At 36.0% G+C, this 14366-nt stretch overlaps 1 protein-coding gene and 1 long non-coding RNA gene across 9 annotated transcripts; one reads left to right on the forward strand and one right to left on the reverse strand.

Moving 5' to 3' along the window:
- LOC148855266 (uncharacterized) lies at positions 1 to 886 on the reverse strand. The gene is made up of 2 exons (XR_016113218.1): positions 760 to 886; positions 1 to 373 (listed from the first exon to the last, which is right to left on the reverse strand). It is a non-coding gene; the product is annotated as an uncharacterized LOC148855266 (long non-coding RNA).
- Positions 887 to 6798: 5912 nt separating this feature from the next.
- On the forward strand, positions 6799 to 13569 carry LOC148855267 (putative disease resistance RPP13-like protein 1). 8 transcript variants are annotated; one of them, XM_088982418.1, is made up of 6 exons: positions 6799 to 10474; positions 10631 to 12010; positions 12210 to 12232; positions 12402 to 12443; positions 12589 to 12680; positions 12776 to 13569. In XM_088982418.1, exon 1 carries the CDS (start codon positions 6892 to 6894, stop codon positions 10333 to 10335), a length of 3444 nt encoding a protein of 1147 aa, XP_088838544.1. In that variant the 5' UTR covers positions 6799 to 6891; the 3' UTR covers positions 10336 to 10474; positions 10631 to 12010; positions 12210 to 12232; positions 12402 to 12443; positions 12589 to 12680; positions 12776 to 13569. The 8 variants fall into 8 exon arrangements, with proteins under 8 accessions (XP_088838544.1, XP_088838543.1, XP_088838542.1 ...); XM_088982417.1 differs by having other exon boundaries at positions 10631 to 12443; positions 12776 to 12956; positions 13048 to 13569; XM_088982416.1 differs by having other exon boundaries at positions 10631 to 12232.
- The last annotated feature ends 797 nt before the right edge of the window (positions 13570 to 14366 follow it).

Consider the following 14366-nt stretch of genomic DNA (forward strand, 5'->3'; position numbering starts at 1 on the left):
TTAACAAAAGCAATTCTACAGTAGAATTTTAGTTATATATAGTAGGGTGAAATGCATGTGACTTGGTTTACATTACGAGCAACTTAATATTGCGTATGTATTTTACAAAATTACAAGTCTCATAAGCCACAGTTAAGCCTTATCCCAACTATATTATGGAATATGGAGCCAGTTTACATGAATCCAGTTTCACCATTCGATGGCATATCAATTTCATAAGCCACTAGCGGCGGGCTCAATATGTATTGGCCGCTCATCACCGGCCATTGCAACTGGGTAATGTGGTCCCGGTGCTACAGGAGGTGGCGGTGTTCCAGAGATGTATCTGGCCTGAACAACGATTCCCGGAGGAACTTCGCTTATAAAACTTGCCCTGTCCACAAACAACAAAAGAATGGAGTTTGAGAAGTTAGAGCTTACGAAATCATTTAGACCGTGTTTTGTCTGGAAGAAAGTAAGGCAGAAATAAACAATTATTGAATGACAATAAAATTTGTCTCAGCCAAAACAGGCTAAACGAGTGAGAGTTTTAGTAATCGTGACGATAAATACAAAAGGCCTTCCACATAGCAATAATCGTAATCGTGCTCAGGTTACTAAGCATGTACAGGATCAGGATGTGCATGCAACCATGCAAAAATTGAAAAGATGTAGCAATAAAGGAAAACAAAACTGACTTAAATATCTAGTTCAAAACAAAAGAGAGGCACGTTTTGTCGTTAAATAAGAAAGAAAGAAAAAAAGGAAAAAACTACGTACCCTTGAAACAGTAGCGAGAAAAGAAAGACAACGGAACACAGGCGCAAAAGAACCAGCAAACCCATCTCTTGTAATTAATTTATGTGGAACCCTGTTTCAATCCTGCAATTAATTTATAAGCACACAGTTGTTTTTTCTCCTACGTCTATTTATAAAGAGCAATAGACCGATCATACTAAGTCTCTAACTGTAAATTAGTGTAGACCACGGCAATTGACGTGTCCAGCTTTGGACCTCAGAGAACACGGATGAATTTGTCAACATTCTATTTGTCTTTTCTCCTGTTTTCCTTCGTTTCTTCGGAAAATTAAAGAGCAAGGTGGATATGGCGTATAAAGTACTTCGATTACTTGGGAGTTGGGAATGCCGTGTCATAAACTGCGTTTTTATTTGTTTTCCATTTGAAAGCTAACAATATTCTTAATATATGAATGAATATATTTCTTTATTAATAATCACTGGGAGGCTCATAATACTTGATCGTGTTTTTATTTGTTTATCCAATTTGAAGAAGAATTTACATACAATATTGCATTGAATCCGGTGTCTTTTGGCTACTTGTTTCCATGTCAAATTCTTCTCTCTTGAGATCCTTAAATTTCCTGTTGTGTACATATACATCAAGTAGCAATGTAGGTTTTTTTTTTTTTTTTATATTTGAATCTATTTAATTTATTTTTACCTTTTCATTTTAATTAGAATTATGAGCTCTTGTCATTTGGGGGTACTTTCTCTTATTTAAATTAGCTAAATAAAGCCTTTTCTTATGAGTTTCATCCACCTATAAATGATATTTATGTGCTGATCTCATTTATCACCTGTGGTTGCAATCTCTCTATTTTCCATATTTAGAACTACTAGTGAAGAGACAAATTTAAGAGTTAGCATCGGAGTGAATCAGAAAGCTCAGTGGGTTACTGCTAAAGTGTCTCAAATTTTTGAGTTTTAATGTGTTTTCTTTTGAATGATTTTCCGCTTCTAATTTTAAAATCAGAAAGCTCAGTGGGATCGTCTTCAGATGTTTTTCACATTTCATTTGTGTTTCAGGCTTTCAGTTATTATATTTTAGAAAGGGTTCTCCATTTATTACATGTTTTGCAGGAACTACTTATTTGAAGACCATGGTTTTTAGCGTATTTGTTTTCTTTGGAAAAATCTTATTTCAATCGTCTTTACAATATTTATCCAAATGTTTTTATTTTGAAAATTTAAAACGAATGAAGGATAAAATAGTTTTTTATCTTTTTATTAACGTCTAGCGATACTTTAAGGCAATTTTGTAAAATTTAACAATATTTAAGAGATTTGCCCTTCTTTCCATTACCACATACAATCCACCAAGATAAACAAACCATTTTTAAGAAGATGATTCTTACGATTGCCACGTGTACAACCCGCCAAAATAAGCAACATCTTACCTTATTTATCTTATTTATATATATATTAAAGCGAACGTTAAATGGAATCTTCTTGTAACTGCACTGTAGCTACAAGAAGATTTTATTTCAATGGTACGAGGCAAACGTGCCATCGATTCTCTCCCTCCCCCTTGAAAAAGAAAATGAAACAAACGTGCCATTCAAAAACTTCATTTATTTCAAACGTCATAATATAGTCACAAACGGCAATTTGAATTTTATGGGCATCATGCCTTGGTTGATTCATGAACAATAGGTATGCTAAACCCGACTGATTGTTTGGTAAATATAGAGCTTACTAAAAAAAATAGGAATTTTCGTTAAGGTCACGTTTGGTGTATTTTTTTGCGCAGGTTGTCCGCTTTTTAAAACCCCAATAGCTCGTATTTTGGTTTTTTCTCGTTTAGTTGGAAAAAGATTTAGTTGCCGAAAGCCACAGCCTTGAAAAGATGCAAAAAACCCATTTCAGACTATTTTCGGGAAATTCTAAATAGAGTTTTTCACCTTTTTTTTTCAACTCATCTCCGCACGGAAAGACACGCGGACAAATGCGCCTTAATTAAATAGTCTTCAAATTGTTAAGATTTCGATGCAAATGCTCACATCGTCTTTTGATTGTTAGAGCTTGCAGAAGCCCCTAAGTTGTTTGATAGGGAAATATTTGTGTTTACTTTCTTAGTTTAATTATATTTATTTTCCTATGCATTTCTTCACTTAAAAAATGGTTTCTTTATTTGCTTTCCTTTGATTAACAACATATAATGTTCAAATTCAACGTTTGTAATTGATTGGAACCCAAGAATACATAAAAGCAATATTTGAGTGGCAATTGGAACAATGGATCAGTAATATTTTTGCTATTTTTGCTTTGTTGGTTCCTTTTTAGCAACTTTAATATCACAATTTCATGATAACTCAACTCAGGGTCGCAGTCAGAATCGGAATCGAAATCCTCCAAAATCAGAATTGGAATGGTCAATTCCCATAATCTGTTTGGTTCAGACAGGAATGGGAATGAGAATTAAAATCAGCAAGAATGAGATTTAATTCCCAAGAGAGGGGCAGGGAATGGCCATTCCCTCAAATGGGAGAATGCCATTCCGATTCCAACCAACCAAACAGTTGGAATCATAATAACCCATTCTGATTCCGATTCCGATTCCAGACCCCTATTTCCGCAAACCAAACGGGGCCTCAATTACTTTTGCAAGGTGGATGAACTTCATTGGTTTCAAGCTTATTGGTCTCTAATTTGATAGTGATAATATTAGATGCCGAAATTATTTTTCTTTGCTGTACATATTTATATCAATTTTTTCTTCATTCATGTGGATGTTGTCCTTTTTAATATTCTGAAGTAACCTAGGTAGGTATGGGTTTTTTAGTCTTTGAATTTAGGAAAAATCCCCTCCAATACTTGGTCAGCCAAGAATTAAAGCTTCAACTCTATCGTGAATATGAATACCATAAGGGCTCTAATTTTTTATGGAACTTGTGACTTTATGTTCAGCTCAAGTTGTTATGATGATGGCATCCTTGGTATTTTGTTACAATTTTTAATGCATTTAGTTGAGACTAAAAGCAACCCCTCTTCTAGGTTTCACCTTTAATAATATTCTCTTAAGTCCTAACCTGTTATAAAAAAATAATTAACTCTGAAATCAATTTTTATTGGAAAAAATTTGTTGCATCGGATGTGATTTTGCTTATGAAAGTATAATAATCTTGATATCTCATAACCTCATTGAAAAGTTCATTAGTGAGTCGACAATTGTTTGGGACAACACCCAAATGTATTGTGATTTTCTAGACTTTTTGGAAGTTTATTGTCTACAAGACCAAATAGGAAGGTAGAATAAATATAAACATCGATCTAAATGACAACGGTTAAGTGAATATTCCCGATACCACTTTTTCCCACCCGCTTTGGATTAATTTGCTTTTACATACTTAGGTCTCTTAATCTTTGTGCATGTGCTTATTCAAAATCTTGTCATATTTCTGAAAATTAGGCATAAGTGGTTATTAAATCATTTACTCATTTTACTTTGTAGATTAATTTATAATTATCATACAACTATATTTTATATCATTATCTTCACCATCTAAACCTTATCCCAACTATACAAATACATAGAACCGGATACAAACCTAGCTTGTGGAAAATGGAATATGCTAATGAAATCAAGTCATGAATATTCATTTCTACAAGATGTTGTTTCATAAAACATACAACCTTTGAAGAAGCTTACAGAGCCATTAGAACTTGGTATAATCAATATATTTTGCTTGGGGTGAGTGAGTTATATTGCTACCATGTGCCTTAGTAGTTTCCAAACTGTAATTCTATTGTTTCATTTAGTCATGTTTTACATTTCTAGGATCCAAGTCAGATATGTTGATGCCCTTGATGGTGAATGGTGAATGGTGAATTGAAGCTACTTGTCAATTTACTTGCATGATGAATAATGATTGCATTTCATATAGGACCGATCATACTAGAAGAATTGTGCATGAACGTTACATTTGTAAGAAAAGAAGAGAATTAATTTTTTAATTATATATATATATATATTATTTATTTTCTCATTTTTTGCTCACCCAATTATTCTGTATTGCTCGCCCATGCTGAGCATGGGCGCCCCTCACTAGTTTTCAGAATTTTGGCTAAGACTTGATGATAATTCTTACTATTGCCACATGTACAAGACGTGTTCATTTGTGACTGAAAGTGTATAACCGGTTGTATATTTGTTGTTGGGGATGTATAGCCGATTGTACGCGTCTAATTTCTTAGAAGATCCCCACCAAGGCAACAATTGAGGTTTATAACCTCGAGTGATATTTCCAGTTTTGTGATGTAAAGCTGCCCGGTCCAAGTTCAGAGCCCAATGACAGCCTAGCTGTGTCATCTATTCAATGCAATATTATTTTAAAAGCTGATCTGGAAGCAGAATTGTTATAGCCACCGGTTTTGAGGTTAATGGCCCAACCATCTGGTTCGAACAGATGATCTATTGTAATTTAAAAAAAAATATATATATATATATATATTAAAATAAAAAAAGACTAAAAACTGTTGTTTGGATCGGATGGATTGACAGTTTGACCGCTTATAGATCAATGGATTATTGACTAATCAAAAGTTTGTGACAAAAGATCGGGTCAGGGGTAAAATGAAAAACCAGTTGCCTCAATGATTCGGAGCCAAATAGTCCGACTCTATCAAAAACGATTGGAAAAACATGATTCTAGAAATAATGTATTTTAGTATGTGGTTGAGCTGTCCCAGTTCCAACTTGAATCCATTGGAAAAACGATTGGAAAAACATGTTTCCACCCTGTACGTGGATTTAATCCAAGAAAATTCAGCAAATGAGCTGTCCCAGATCTGTTTATATGAAGCTGAAGGAGTGATTGTTTCCACTATTCATCTCAAAAATTGTTACATACCTTTGGATTTATTGGGCCTGTCATACCAGCCAGCTCTCTTCAAAGCCCAGTCCAGAAGTATCCAACCATTAATTGCAGCCCAGTATAACCGTTTCTGTGCTGACAATTCATTACCGTAGAATTGACAATGATATCAAACAAAACCTAAAAGAGTCAGGGGGTATAGAATTTAAAGTTTAGGGTTTAAGGTTTAAGAGTTTTAGATTGTAGAGTTTAAGGATTACAGGTTAAGCATTAATAAAATTATTTTTTAATCAAGAGGTCATTGGATGCATTCCTCTGAGATCAAATTGAATCAGATATATGCATACCCGAATTTGATTTGTTTATATTTGCATTGGAATTGGACCATATCCATCGGATATCTAGCAGATTCAAATCAAAATTGGATTATAATCAGATATTAAATAGCATAAATAAATTAAACTAAAAATGACCAAAATATTATATATTATTAATAAAATGTATTAAAAGGACTTTAATATTATATTTTATAAACAAAATGAATTGAAAATTACTTGTATAAAATTTGAACCTATCACAATTTAGTGAAAATACAATATTAAAACTACTATAATCATAGATATAATATACTTATGAAGTGCATATGAACATTTATATTTAAATCGAATTGAATCGAATTATATCAGATGTTTTTGGTAAACATGAGAATTATATCAGGTCGGATAGGGATAAATTCATATTCGATCCAATTATAAAGGGATCTCGCCTGTGAACGAATTCGAATTCGGATTCGGATACTCGGATACCATTTGCAGCCCCACCTCCGATCATTAGTACCAACTACCACGAAATAAAGCAGAAGCCCACATAAAGCAACCATATAAATCATGTCTTATTGTGAGTGGCGAGGCAAGACAAGAGCTCATGATTCCCACGTGGTGGGCCTTAAAACTGCCCAATTATTTAAAGACAAGTCCATTTATGACTTCGATAGTCCAAAAGATTGAAATTTTATAAATTCAGCGGTCCAAAAGTTGAGGTTTATTTTATAACCTGAGCACATGAATGGCCTTAAGAATGCCCAATTGTTTAGTAATATTTTCATTTTGTTAACTGGTTGCCTTGGTAATAACGACAAGGCTAAGTGGTTAATTATTTAAAAAATTGAATTCAAAGAATGAATAGTCCAGATCTATCTATATGAAGCTGCAGAGGTGATTGTTTCGGACCATTCATCTCAAAAGCACAATCAGACTTTCTTAATTTTTGTTATTCTAACTTGCAAGAAGAGAAAACTATGGCAACAGTAGCAGATGTGGTGGTATCTCCTCTGGTTCAAGCATTGCTTCATAAATTGGACTCCAGCGCCATTAATGATTTTGCAAAGCAATGGAGCACTGAGAAAGAGTTGAAGCAATGTTCTGTAGTTCTCCAACTGATTTACACAATGGCTAGTTCCATTGAGGATATGCAAATTAGAGATCCATGCTTGCCCATTTACCTTGCAGATTTAAGAGAAACTATCTTCCAAGCCACTGCCACATTGGACGAGTTCATCTACGAGATGCATCATCAAAGAATCCGTGGAAAGGTAGGCCAATTCATCCATTACTCTTTCAATGAAAACCAAAAATTACGTAAAGATGAGATTCGAGGAGTCATAGCTGATTTAGAAAATGAGCTGGTTATGATCAAAGAAAAGATTGAATCCAAGTATCTCAACTTGATCAGCTCAGATAAATGGAGTCCTGATGAAACAAAAAGGAGACTTCAAATTGTTTCATCACTAGACAAACGTGCTAAGAGTGGCTCCACAGTTGATGATTCTCAAATTTTTGGTAGGAAGGAAGTAGCGAATAATTTAATAAGCATGTTATTATCTGAAAAATATGATAAGAAGAAAGTCACTGTTATTTCCATAGTTGGTATTGGGGGGATGGGCAAGACAACACTCGCTCAACTCATTTACAATGACCAAAAAGTAGTTGAACATTTCCAAGTGAGAGCATGGGTTTGTGTATCTGAAGAGTCTGATGTTATAAACATAACTAGAGCAGTTCTGGAGTCCATAACCAGTGAAAAAGTAGATATGGAACAACTACAACCACTTCAAGATAGACTCAAAAGTAGCCTAGAGGGGAAAAGGCTTTTACTTGTGCTTGATGATATATGGAGTGATGACCACAAAACTTGGGATGACATAAGGATTTCATTAAATGTTGCAGCTTTAAATGGAAGTAGAATTATAGTGACCACTCGGTTTAGAAGAGTTTCCTCCATTATGAGTGCCATAGAAACTATTGATTTAGAAGGTTTGCCATATGAAAACTGCTGGGAGTTGTTTAAAAGGAAGGCATTTATTAATGATGATTGTGAAGCATATCCAAACTTGAAAAGAATTGGAGAGAAGATTGTTAAAAAATGCAAAGGGTTGCCTCTAGCAATAAAAACACTTGGAGGGCTTCTATGGGGTGAATCAGATGTGAACAAGTGGAATTCTATCTTAGAAAGTGAAATGTGGGAGATTGCAGGAGAAGACTCAATATTGCCAGCTCTACGTTTGAATTATTATCACCTCCCAGCACATTTAAAACTATGCTTTGCATATTGCTCTTTGTTTCCTAAAGACTCAAAATTTGATAAGGAAACTCTAGTCCGACTTTGGATGGCAGAGGGTTTTGTTGCGTCCAAACAAACTGAGATTATGGAAGACCTTGGTGGTAGATACTTCGATGAATTGTTGAATAGGTCCTTTTTCCAAAGGTATTATGAAAACACTTTTGTGATGCATGATCTGATACATGATTTGGCAGAGTTTGTTTCAAAAGACCTGTGTCAAAGAGTGGAGAATGGCAAGTCAAAAATCATCTCTAAAAAGGTTTGTTATATATCAACTGTTGATGTCCAATTTAATTCCATTGAAAAGGAAGTAGATAAATGCAAGGGATTGTCAACTCTGTTGTTGATAAAGAATGGGGCAAATGAGAATATTTGGTATATCCCTAGTGACTTATTTGAACACAGATGCTTGCGTGTGTTGGACTTGGGTGGAAATTACAGTTTTGATAGTTTGCCAGATTCAATTGGCAAATTGAAACATCTACGCTTGCTTAACCTCAACTGGACTGGCATTAAAGTGTTACCTGAGTCATTGTGCAACCTCTACAATTTGCAAACTTTGATGCTTAAAGGTTGTGATGAGCTTCATGATTTTCCCAAAGACATGGGAAGCCTAATCAACCTCCAGCACATAGTGATGGATGACAAGTACATATGGAAGAAATTCACTAAGAGAGGCATTGGAAGGTTACGATTTTTGAAGACATTGCATTACTTTGATGTGAGAATGATTAATGACAACAGTAGCACAATAACAGAGTTAAAGGAGTTGTATCATCTCCAAGGAAAGGTCCATATTAGAGGGTTAGAGAATGTAGCTTACTTTGATGAGGCAAAGGAGGCTAACCTAATAAGCAAGCGTGGAATTGATCAATTATGGTTGGAATGGGGCAGCAATGATGATGGCAATGGAACAAGTGCAATATTGGAGGCTCTACAACCTTACACAGGGTTGCGGCATCTCACAATAGATGGTTATGGTGGCTTAAGCTTTCCAAATTGGATGAGGGCGGAATCCATCATATGGTATGATATGCTGACCATTTTGAAACTCTACCAATGCAACAAATGGAAATTCCTCCCTCCTTTTGGAAATCTAGCCTCACTCAAGGAATTGTACATATGCAATATGCATGGAGTGCAATATTTACGTGAGGAATTTTATGGGTACAATGGCCAAGATGACAACAATGGTTTTCGGAAGTTGGAGATTTTAGGACTCCAGAATATGCATGGTCTGAAGGAATGGTGGGGAGCAGAGGAAGGGGAATTTCCTAGGCTCAGACAGCTTTCCATTCAGAACTGCCCCGGCTTGACAAAACTACCTCCTCTCCTTCCTACAGTGAAGCAAGTTGAAATGATGTTGTGTCATATGTTGACTTCTCTTCCAAGTCTTCCAACTGCTTCTAGATTAACACTTGCAGATTGTGACGAGAGGATATTGAGTTGGATGCATCAATGCTCTTCCTTGTCCAAATTGAAAATTGGTAAATTTAAAAACTTGGCATCACTACCCTCAATGATGCTACAACCATTAGCACAAACACTTCAAACATTGTCTATCTATGATTGTCCAAAGCTTGAGTCATTGCCGGAGTTACAGGATCTTGCCCCTCTTCAGAAATTGTTAATCAATGGATGTCAAGATCTGGTATCCTTGCCCAAGGGACTGAACAAGCTCACCTCTTTTCAAGAACTGGACATCGAGTGGACTGATAAGATGATACTGCAAGTTACTGCAGAGGAGGGTGGAGGATTATCAGATCTTGCTTCTCTTCCCAAATTGGTGATCAGAACATCTCCTAATCTCACTCCCTTGTCCAAGGGACTGCACAAACTCACCTCTCTCCAAGAATTGACCATCCACTGGAGCTCTGCATATACAAAGCTTGTTTTCGAGGATGTGCTGCCCACCAGCCTCCAGTCTTTGATTATTAAGAATTGCCCCAAAGAAATAATGAATCAGTTAGATGAGAAAGGGGAAGACTATCGAAAGATTGCTCATATTCCCACTGTAAAATTTGAAGAACAAGAAGATCCTATATTTTTGAAGTCTGAGAAAGCATCAATGTTCGACTACTATTCGCATCCAGATTGGCTAGGTGATTACATATTTTCTTAGTTCGGATCTTCTACACTAGGCCCTCCCAGAGCTATCCTAATCACATTACAACAGGCGTGGTTGCTGTTGTCTCCACATCCCCACGTTTCGTGGAATTATTGGGGACATGGTTTAGTTTCTATGAACAGCTAGGCAACTGGTAAAATTCTTTCTTGCCTTCTATTTAAAGGGGGAAAGCTCCTTTTGGCCATTTTGGGTGTCAAAAGGAATCTTAATTATATTCATTCCTTTTGTAATTATATGCTTGATTTCTTATTAGCATCTGACTAACATGTAAACTGTCTTCATGTTACAGGAAACAAGATCTGATTGGGAGCAAGTATATCAGGGGATGTAGCATTTGCAGTGTTTTTTGTTGGCTCCATACATGTGTTGCCATGGACAGTAACAGTCGGCATCTTTAGTGTACTTAACTGGGAATACTAGGAAATGACCAATTAGATATTCTTGATATAGTGACATACTCTCTCTGTTTTGCATCAATGGGGGGAAGGGAATCTCATAGACAATTTTTAAGACCATACAGTCCAAAAGTGATTCCAAGGAAAGCGTTTGCCGTAACAGCTTTTATGTTCATATCTGTGGGATCTAATTGATTAAAAACACAAAGTTCATTTGAGAATTGTTCTCTTGTTATTGGACAAAGACCTAAGAATTTTGAAGTTTATGTGAACTTCTTATGTACAATGAGTTTGTCTAATTCCATTCCATGGGTTAATTTATTTTAAAAGCTGAGTGGGCATGCAGAGAAGGAACTCTGAGTTTTGTCTGATCATCATTTTCATATGCTATAGTTATGCCATTAATTCACTCTACATTTTCTTTTACAGATGGGCCTGTTCCCGTGGCATGTTCTATATTGGTTTGCCTCTTCAGACTTCATCAACACTATAGCACCCATGAAATTGGGTTTAATTATTTTTTATCCTACTGTCATTATTTGGTTCTTATTTATCAATGGACTGGAGAACATCTTTCCCCAGAATACAAGTACAGATTTACAAGAAAGCAAGGTTCAAGAAATCATTATGTATTGGCCCGTATCGGCGGATACACCCCTACAGGGGTTGTATCGGGTCAGGGCCTGGTTCAAAGGGTATCCGGGACTTAAACCGACCCCTCTGAACCAAAATCGAAAAAAATAAGTAAAAGTTAAGAAAAAGGACTGATACTGGTCGATACACCCTACCGGCATTTGAACCTTGCAAGAAAGATTGATATTTAGAGCTGGAGGTCACTAGGCAGCATCCTTCTTTCCATTGCTGGGTAACTTTGTCATGAATCCCCATCAATTTACTCTACAAGAAGATTTTGTCTTCCAACTAAAACAAAACAGGTTGATTGATTGCTTTAGGTTACCATTACTTTTTGCTAAATCAAAAGCAACGCTTGCATTTCTGCATCAATTTTCAAATAAATCAATCCAAGGGAATGGAGTGTGAATGAATGTTGAACAGATATTGGTGGATTTTGAGGCCTCTTTTTATTTTTATTGCACTTATGGATTAATTTGGTTTGGCAATTATGTGATATTATCTCTCTAGCTTAACTAGAATTACTATTTGAGATCAGGGGCTAGGCGGAAGGTAAAGCATAAGTGAGCAAATTGTGGATGGACCTTGGTAGAAGTGAGCAGCTACTGAAGACTGGTGCAATTGCTCTGGATCTTGATGAAGTGAGCACCACTATTTTCTTCTGACTTTTCCTTCCCTGATGGATATTTTTGGTGGGACTACGGTGTACACCTGTAATAATTTTTCCCATTTCTTCTTTAGATACACATGGACCATAAATACCTTACTCCAATTCCATTTTTTCTCCACTTATGAGAAGGTGGTTTGTTTTTAACTTTGTTAATATTTCTTTATGGACAGAATTGGCATGCTGACTCAAATCCGTAAGGAATATTGCCTTGATAAAGTTTTGTAATCTGATGTTTGTTTTTTAGACTTTGTTTGATTGCAGTGCAATTTTGTTTGCATTAGTTCAAATGCATGGGAGTGCAACTGAAAATAATGCAAATTCTGGTTTAATTTTGTTTTGGATTTTACTTTATTTTGCTTCAGGTCTTATTTTACTTCATTTCTACTGCAACCAATAAAAATAAGGTAAGTTTTGAAATAAAAATAAATCATAATTTGCATCAAAATCATTTGCATTATCAGTGTTTTGCATCAGTACAAATAAATTTACATTGCAACCAAACACAGCCTTAATTGTATAAACTGAACCGAACTCCTAAATGCTTACCAGGTGATGACTCAAAGGCGTTGATGCTTGTGCATATAAGCTCATGTGAAGAAACTGTTGCAGAGACAATATATTATCTGAATTCGGCAAATAATGTGAGAGAGATAGAGTCCAATAGAGTCTAGTTTTACTATTTGCAACTGATTATAGTGACTATTATATATGCTAACACAGTCTTTTTCTTAATTAGGTCATTCTTTACTCTTTTCAAGACTTGATGAAGCAGAGGACAAAGTGGACTCTAAACTTGGTGAATGTTGAAGAAGTGAGTCAAAAAGTAGGAAACCAATTCCAGAGACCCGAACTTCTCCCACATCAAAACAATAAGCTTTTATTCAACCGTTCATGGGCTTCTTGAAGAAGATTAGAAAGTGATACTCCTAATCCCAATCAAGAATACTTGGTCAAACGAAGTTGTTTCTGAGATGAATTATGAATAGAGCTGACTTCAATTTCTAGCAGGTTTATAATGAAACAACTGAAGGTGGAAACTTTGTAACTTCTATGCTTTGGGCTCTCTTCATGCATTTCTTCTGGTTGTTCCCATCACTGGCTAGAAGATGCATTTGTGGAGTGGAATGGTTGAACCGACACTTTGTTGGTGGATCTGAAACTATTCATGGATAGCAGTCCAAAGATCTGTTAAGGCACTCTTGGTGGTAAGCATAAACAGGAGTGATTTCTGCTCCTTCTTCACCCTTGGGTGTAGGCCATAAGCTGAATCATGTAAATCTATGTCTTCTCTCTATTCACTTCTCTTTATCTCTATTTTTGTTTCGTTTTTGGGTGTCATTCAAATCTACATTTCTGGGTTTTACGCAACAGAAAACATACTTGTAGTGATTGTGTCTTTGTTGCCAAATGGGCATGTAACAAGCAAGGACTCTGTCCTGACATAGTACTTTGGGCATGGCAGATTTTAACTCAAAAATCCTGTTTTGCATTGCATGACAATTGATAAATAGGCATGTATCTTTGTCCTAAAATGTGTTCCTATAAATGAAAAGAGAAGAGATTAGAATAATAAAAATAGATAAAAGTGAGGGATGCAATACAAATGGAATCAAAATCTTATGAATAAACTCTGCTTGAGAGAAAATAGACACAAGACAGACAGGCTTGGGTCCTCACAGAGATATTGCCAAATGAGCATTTACTTTAATGATTGAGATGGCAGTCCCAAAATGGATCCTCATGGTCAATTACTCTTACTCTTCCATATGGCAAGTTTCGATCAATAACCCTTTATCATATGGAAAAACATAAGTGATTCGACCCTGGTCAAACCTATGACCTGTGAACTTCTCCCTTCTCCAATTCTATGCCCTGTCCGGTTCTCTGAACATTGTTCCCATGTATGCATCTATTGTCCTCTCAACTCCTTTCACAAGGAGACTTCGTAATAATGTATTATATCACAATTTCTCATCGCACTTCCTTGATGCACTTTACATCACAGTAGAGTTCTTGATGCAATCCACATCGTCATAGTGGAGTTCCTGCAATGTGTTGTGGTGCCTTGGTCTCACTCTCACATTGCAGGTAGACTATGTCGAGTTTGGCTTCCATTAGGGCAATGCCCGTTCCAACAGCCTTTACAACTTTGCGTTGGGAATATCTCCGTATTGATGTGTTCATGGGGAGATGTTCCCCATGCAAGGTTACAAGAGGCTGTTAGGACAGTGTGAGCACGGACTTACCTAATCTAATCCTCGCACAAGCTCTGCCAGATTCGAGACTTACATTTCCTGCTCTCTCTATTGCCGCCCTAATCCTCTTAA

This window comes from Nelumbo lutea, chromosome 4 (assembly GCF_056320005.1).
Source record: "Nelumbo lutea isolate HS-2025 chromosome 4, American lotus-T2T, whole genome shotgun sequence".
Taxonomy (NCBI): Eukaryota; Viridiplantae; Streptophyta; class Magnoliopsida; order Proteales; family Nelumbonaceae; genus Nelumbo; species Nelumbo lutea.